The sequence below is a fragment of the Rhincodon typus genome, chromosome 24 (genome assembly GCF_021869965.1).
Source record: "Rhincodon typus isolate 14 chromosome 24, sRhiTyp1.1, whole genome shotgun sequence".
NCBI classification, from domain to species: domain Eukaryota; kingdom Metazoa; phylum Chordata; class Chondrichthyes; order Orectolobiformes; family Rhincodontidae; genus Rhincodon; species Rhincodon typus.
In genome coordinates, this window is record NC_063355.1 from 7,582,073 (window position 1) to 7,590,083 (window position 8,011).

General features: G+C 41.6%; 1 protein-coding gene across 1 annotated transcript in view; it reads right to left on the bottom strand.

Annotated features, from left to right (window-relative positions):
* Nucleotides 1-5,857, bottom strand: part of LOC109927699 (immunoglobulin gamma-1 heavy chain-like) — a 56,551-nt gene extending 50,694 nt beyond the window's left edge. Inside the window, 3 exon segments of the mRNA XM_048611696.1 lie at nt 1,686-2,002; nt 5,280-5,621; nt 5,757-5,857. Of these exon segments, the coding sequence (XP_048467653.1) occupies nt 1,686-2,002; nt 5,280-5,621; nt 5,757-5,805 (708 nt within the window). The 5' untranslated portion in view covers nt 5,806-5,857.
* Between the last annotated feature and the right edge of the window lie 2,154 nt (nt 5,858-8,011).

Below are 8,011 nucleotides of genomic sequence, written 5' to 3' on the forward strand. Positions count from 1 at the left end.
GGTTCGATTAGGTTAGCTCCGCAGCAAAGCTGCTGGTAGAAGTGGGAGATTTCTTTCACTTCGCTCTCAATGGCAGTAATTGAAATCAAGATTTGGACCCCAAGAATACAATATTGTAATTTGGCCCCCGAGTATGTTTCGCAATTCAATAAGGTCCTGATGTTGTAACTCAGCGCCACTTTCCTGCACGAATCCCATATTCGTCCGTTCGAAAATACATCTATTTGTGCTTGGATGATAATTAACGAAGCTACATAAAGTACAGGTTTTTAAAGACTAGGGAAGAAATGTATGCTCATCTCAAGACAAAACACAATGCTCTATAACTGAAACATATCCCTCCCAATCAAGATCGTTTCCACCTCACCCCGCCAGAAATCAAACAGCATTTTGGTTGCATTCGTTCTGACCTAAAATAACTGCTGTTTCCAGATGCAACAATCTATCTGGTTTCGTCCTGTTTCAGACTGAACAACGACAGTGAATGGGAAACATTCTATACTTGGTTCACGGTGAGTGTGAAGCTGCTATTTTTATGTAAAATCACGACTTTAATCTAAACCATATCACATTAAATTTTTACAGAATCGGTCGTTATGACCAATTGACTTGCGACTGAAATCTGCCGCTTCGAAATAGGCAAAACCTATCAATTAAAGTTATCAGATAATTTTGAAAGAAAGAAGTTTGCAGTATCAGAAACTGCACTGACAATGGTCCCCCTGAATTCCAGAGCATAGGCAGTTGCAATATTTAACTTAAATTTGTAGAACCCAATACTTTAGAAGCACTGACTCTAAGTACGAGGCATGGACAAAGGGTAAAGGTTTCCGCCCTACTCCATAAGGACCAGATTCATCCAAAACTATCTTTGAGATATGTTATCTATTCAGAGTTGGAGGATCTGCCACTGCACCACAAGAGCCCTTACGTCAATCTTGGAAGTAAGGATTTTCCACCACCTGATCAGACATATACCATATTTTCAGAGGCTGGTGAGACTTGAAGCCAGGCTTGAGGGCTCAAAGGAACTGACTCAATTACTGCAGTCCAGAAGCACCTTTACGAATCACTGATTCTTTTATGATTGAATTTAAATTTCCTCAATCTGCCAAGATAGGATTTGAATCCATATTTCTAGATCATTTAGTCAGTATTTCTAATCCAAGACGTGACCGCTACACAACCACCTCCCTTAGGTCTACCTTTGAGCGGATATTTTCAGATGTTCAAAGGTGCTATTACACACCTCTGGAGCAGGGCGAACTTGAAACCAGATGGAGGGAGACTACCGCTACACCAAAAAAATACCATTTTTCTCTATCTTTGAAAATATGTTGAAAGGAATCCCATTTTTCCGACTGATGAAAATGACATCACAAAATGTGCAGAATGTTGCAAACATTAAAATTAAGGAGTCGCCATAATTAGCTAGCTATTGAGGAATGAATATGTGAGTGAATAGAAAATTATTACAACGTTTGAGATAAGCAATAGTCATTTTTATTATACTGCGAGCACGTGCATGTTGATTCTTTGACCAGTTCAGGGTGAACACACTGTAAAATATGCACAGAGAAATTGTAACCTGTTATGATTTGAACTTGTCTACTATACCGAGCTTGTTTGATTTTACACAAAACTTGCCGCTAGCATAAAAAATACATAAGATATTTGAATCAAACACAACTAGATTTCGTGATGCTTTTTTGAAGTGGGTTTGTTAGAGTCTCGTGTTTAACCCCACAGGAGTAAAGCTCGTGTGAATTCCACTCTGAGGCTGACAGGGTCAAATAACTGCTCACACTGAACGTGTTGTCCGTTTCCTGCTGGATCCGACTGGTCTCAACTCCGTTCCCTCTGACATTTCCGTCTACCGTCCACTGAATCTCCACAGCGCCCGGGTTAAAACCGCTCACCAAACACACCAGGGTCGCCTTGTTCTTTTCCGTGATTTGAACCGGTGAAGGTGGAAGGAGGGAAAGTGAAGGCGCTCGTGGGTCTGAAAAATAGGAATAAGTCGAAGAGGAACCAATCATTAATATATATATGGCGGAATCAGTGCTTCAGGATTTTTAAATATTTGAAAATTTCACATCATTCTGCAAAACCATGAGGAATTTAGTGGACCGGATCCTCATTGCGTTCAACAGTGCAACAATTGCGGCTGACGGTGCTAAATAGCTAACATGAGATGATATTCTCACTTTCTAAATGCCAAGGCACGCATGAATATTCTGGTGAGGAAATTGAAACAAAATAAAATACAAGGGCAGTAAATAGCTAGAGGTATTAATAAACAGAGGTGAGACCTCTTTTGGAATACTGTGTCCAGTTCTGGTGGTCCCGTTATAGGAAGGATATTATCAGACTGGAGAGGTTTCAGAAGAGATTTACCAGGATGTTGCCAATATGCAAGGTTTGAGTTTTAAAGAAAGAGTGTACAGGCTGATAGAAGTTTATAAAATAATAAGAGGCATAGATAGAGTTGATGACAGTTGTCTTTTCCCGGAGACGGGGTATTTCAAGACTGCGGGGCACATTTTTAAGGTGAGAGGAGAGAGACTTAAAAAAGACATAACAGGCAATCTTTTTTCACAGAGTGTGGTTCGCGTGTGGAATGAACTTCCTGAAGAAGTGGTGGATGTGGGTACAACTACAACATTTAAAAGACATTTGGATTGATACATGACTAGGAAAGGTTTGGAGGCACATGGGCCAGGAGCAGGCAGATGGGACTAGTTTAGTTTGGGATTATATTCAGCATGGACTAGTTGGTCCGAAGAGTCTGTTTCCGTGCTGCATTATCTATTGCTGTTATGATTCTATGACCCTATTCAAATAACAGTAAGATGCAACAAACTAGAATTCGGAATAAACTAACGCTGACCGAAAAAAGAAACAGCTGCAACATTTAAAACGTTTAAAGTTGCATTTCTGTACAGCCCATTTTGCTGCTTTTCTCGCTTCCAAGAGATTTTCCACATAGTTTCCAATCCTCGCTTCCTTGTAATTTAATGTGCAAACCTTCGAAAGACTGTTCTTGCGTCAACAAAATACGCTGTTTGTGAACATTATTGGGATCACAGTGTCACACTTTCTTACTACACAGAAAACCGCCACCTATAAATAGCCACAAAAGCAGAAGTTGCTGGAAAAGATCAGCAGGTCTGGCAAAATCTGTGAAGAGTTAACCTTTCGAGTCCGGTGGCCCTGCCCGGATTTCTCTTCACAAATGGTACCAAACCTGCTGAGCTTTTCCAGCAACTTCTGCTTTTGTTTCTGATTTACAGTATGGCAACTCTTTTGGATTTTACCTATAAATAGCCTTTGTTTGGGAACCAACTATATCTGCGCGGAGCCTTGCTAAATGCGAAACAAGTTCCTCAAAAAAAGACGCATTTAATCACCGCGCTCAGATGTCCTTAAGTCTTAGTCGGCGCAAGTTCGTTTCCGTATTTCTATAGTAAAGTAAGAAACGTTCCGACGATAGTGAGCATGAACTATCGCCCAGTGCGATTGAATGTGTTGACACCGAACTGTCAGAGTCCCCTGCCTCGGCCTCAAATTTTACACGCTTCAGTTGACAGCGCTAATCACTCGGTACATTTGATAACGCAATGAAAAGCAGTGAAGAAAATGTGAAAATGTCACTACTTTGTTCATGTCTAAAAGTAGAGATTGACCTGCTTCATATTTTTCGTGACATTGTGATGTTGGGGCCAGCTCTTCTGGAGCGCCTTGGCCATCCCAGATCAGCCCCTTGTCAGTTTAACCAACTTCTGCCCTTGTTAAAGTTCCGTCTGGGAACTTGACAGTTGAATTGGGTGAGTGATTTTCTGTGTAGTCTAACAAGTATCACAAACAGCTAAAAGTATAATCTCCTTGCAACAGCTGGAGGTTATTTGAACATTATGACAATATATGTGTGGAATATCTGAAATCTCCCATACACGGAGCAGGGCTTGCCTTCATTTTATATAATTGTCCAAGTAAGTGTTTTGCCGCGAACTAATTTACCGTGGCGGTTTTAAAATTTGGCGCCTTTATTTTTAGGAAACAGTTGAAAATATGACAGAATATTTTCTGTTTCCTATCACAACTTGGTGCATTTCACGTAATGTTGCCGAAAACAGAAGATGAAATAGCAACAACGAATATATACTTTTACTGTTCCTACGCTGATCACAGAAACAGCGGGAAAATGCAATTGAACGAATATACAATATGTTCGAAAGGCTTTTCCGACTCAGTAACGCGAAATATCAGATTGAGGTTCTTTCACTGGGTTTGGAGGCGAGGCTGAATTGCAGCAAGTTGCCCCACTATCTATCCTTAACCAAGATTGGGGGTTCAATCTCCCAAGATCGAAATGGAATGAAGTATTTAACTGCACGTTTTAGCCAGAGGAACGGGGCTATCGGAATCCAGGGTTTTGTCAGTCTGAAAAACCCAGCGGCCAAAGAATTCTAGTACTCAGAAGCAGGAGCTTCTCCCCCTTCTTTCTCTTTTAAAGACTACCTTGGTTCTGCTCGCTCCATTCTTAGAAATAAGGCACTGCAGTGAGAACCCTTCCTGGGTAAATAAACATCACGTCCTGTCCTTCCATCCCACTCCAAATGAAATTAAGTTTATCTCCCCGGGCCGGCGGCTGCCCGATCTCTGAAAATGGCCGCATTCCATCAGAATGTGGAAAGTGATGGTAAAGTTTCTTCACCTTGACTTTCTCCGAAAGCGTTTTAGGTATTTTTAATCAAACGATGTAATTATCTTGTAAGATATCTCTGAATCAAATGGAGCCTTCTAACCTAGCATTAGGGACACCACCACTACCCGATAACAGCCGCACTTGGACCGAACTAAAGCCATACTGTTATGACCTGGGAAACGATTAGACCTACTTCCTGTTTACAGCCCAGATCATCCACTTCAAAATAGCCGCATTTCTGCCTGAGAGGTATTAGGAACTGCAGATGCTGGAGAATCTGAGATAACAAGGTGTAGAGCTGGATGAACACAGCAGGCGAAGCAGCATCAGAGGAGCAGGAAGGCTGACGTTTCGGGCCTAGACCCTTCTTCTGAAGAAGAAGGATCTACACCTTGTTATCTCGCATTTCTGCCTGACCCATCTTTCCATATCATATAATGCAGATTCACTAGTTCACTGTAAATATACTTAGGAACAATAAGCCAGATTTTATCTAGTGCAATCTACCTAACCAATGATTTTCAACTATTTTTGAGACTTCCGCAGTAATAGTGCATATTATTTTACTTACTGCCCAGGTTCAGCTTGGTTCCTTTCCCGAACGTCGATATTCCGCTACCTCCTACAGCGCAATAAAAATCGGCTGCGTCCTCCGATTGCACGTTTGTGATAGTTAAATGCATCTTGTTACTCGACGAGTCCACGGACCCGGTAAATCGATCTGGAATTCCCGAAGCTGTACCTATGCTTTCGTGCCAAACAAAGACCGGGGCACTCCTGGGTTTCTGCCAGTACCAGCTCGTGTAGTAGCTACCGATGCTGCCTCCGGACATGGTACAGGTAATCTTCACAGTATTCCCCGGGGATGTTGAGATGGAACCTGGCTGAGTCAGAACAGGATCCCCATTTGCACCTGGTGAAATAGTGAAGATATTGACAAGTTACATTTTGCAGCTTTGAATATTGTTTGTAGTTCCCCCCGCTTAACTAAGACACAAAGAGAACAATGTAAACAGAAGCGATCGTGCGAATGAATGCCCGTACTTACTGTGGAGACAGAACAGCAGAGCCGCGAGTGCTCGAACCCATTCAGTCATGGTGAAGGTTCTTGTGAAAATCAGGAGGTAAATAATTCCTGACACAATGTGTTTCTGGACTCTTTTAAATCTCACCTTAAGAAGTGTCAGCCCCAGCAACCTACTGAATATTGAACATGCATGCAAATCTGTATCCACAGCAAGCCAATAACTGGATTCTGCAAACTGCATCGATTTACATTTGCATAGAGCGTATGTCAGCCATTTTAAAGAGAAACAGGACAACACAGTCAATACAGCGCATAAATGATGGAATAACGCAAAACAAATAAATAGATTAAACGAGCGAGTTTTGAATAATTGAATTGTGAAAATTACCACAGAGTGAAGAAGCTGAGGATGGTAAATTTGTTTAACAGCTTTTGAGTTCCCATGGAGTCTGAACTGAATGATCAATTGTGAGTTTACATTGAATTTGTAGATAGCGAGAGGTAGAGGAGATTGAGCACTGTCCTTTTAGAATGATATGTACGGATAGATAGATAGATAGATAGAAGACAGAGAATCAATCAGTTTTATTCTGCCATGGCAAGTAAGTGAGTTGCCAAGATGCTGAAGTCTCGAGAAGTCTTAATGAGTTGCTTGTTATGGGAAGAGTTCAGACAATGATATTGAGCCTTTACCAAGAGGTTCCATGAATTAGTCTTAGAGATATATTTAAGGTGCAGGAAGTAGTGACATTTAAAAATTGAAGGCAGTGCAGAAAATGAGGAATGCGTCAAATGTACCAGTTCTTATGTAGGGTGATCATAGCTATGATGAACTGCAAAGTAAATACAGCACCACATTCAATTGTTGAAACAAATATGCAAAATTCCTATTCTAAGAATAGCACCTCCTCTAAACTCATTCCTAGGAAAAAGAAGCATGGTACTGGGACGATGAGGTAACCATAGCTGACTAGGGATGTCGGGGATCACACTAAAACAAGAGTGAAAGCATATAATGTGGCGAAGGGCAGTGGGAAACCATGGATTGGGAAGATTACAAAGACCAACAGAGGACAACAAGAAAATAAATAAAGAGGGAGAAGATTAAATGTGAGGGTAAGCTAGCCAGTAATATCAAGGAGGACTTTAAGAGTTTCTTTAGGTATATAAAGGGCAAAAGAGAGGCAAAAGTGGACATTGGACCGCTGGAAAATGACGCTGGAGACATGGTAGTGGGGAACAAGGAAATGGCTGAGGAACTGAGTAATGACTTTGCATCAGTTTTCACAGTAGAATTTACGAGTAATATCCCAAAAATTCTAGAGAATCAGGGGCCAGAGCTGAGTATGGTGTCCATCACCAAGGAGAAGGTATTAGGAAAATGGAATGGCCTAAAGGTGGATAAATTATGGACCAGATAGACTACACCGCAGAGTTCTTGCAGAGATAGCTGAAGAGATAGTGGAGCCGTTAGTGATGATCTTTCAGGAATCACTAGAGTCAGGGAGGGTCCCAGAGGCCTGGAAAATCGCTAATGTGACACCTCTGTTTTAAAAGGGAGTAAGGAAAAAGCCTGAAAATTACAGGCCTATTAGCCTAACCTCGGTCGTGGGTAAGATTTTAGAGTCCATTGCGAAGGATGAGATTTCTGAATACTTGGAAGTGAATGGTAAAATAGGGTAACGTCAGCATGGCTTCATCAAGAGGAGGTCATTTCTGACAAATCTCTTAGAATTCTTTGAGGAAATAACAAGCAGGTTAGACCAAGGAGAGCCAATAGATGTTATCTACCTGGACTTCAAGAAGGCCTTTGACAACATGCTGCACAGGAGGCTGCTGAGTAAGATAAGGGCCCATGGTGTTAGAGGCAAGGTACTAGCATGGATAGAAGATTGGCTGTCTGGCAGAAAGCAGAGGGTGGGGTTAAAAGGGTCTTTCTCAGGATGGCAGCTGGTGACAAGTGGTGTTCCACAAGGGTCAGTGTTGGGACCACAACTTTTCACTTTGTACATTAATGATCTAGATCAAGGAACTGAGGGAATTCTGGCTAAGTTTGCAGACGATACAAAGATAGGTAGATGAACAGGTAGTATTGAGGATGCAGAGAAGCTGCACAAGGATTTGGACAGGTTAGGAGAGTGGGCAAAGAAGTGGCATATAGAGTACAACGTGGGAAAGTGTGAGGTCATGCACTTTGGTAAGAAGAATACAGTTTTGGACTATTTTCTAAATGAGGAGAAAATTCAGAAGTCTGAGGTGCAAAGAGACTTATGAGT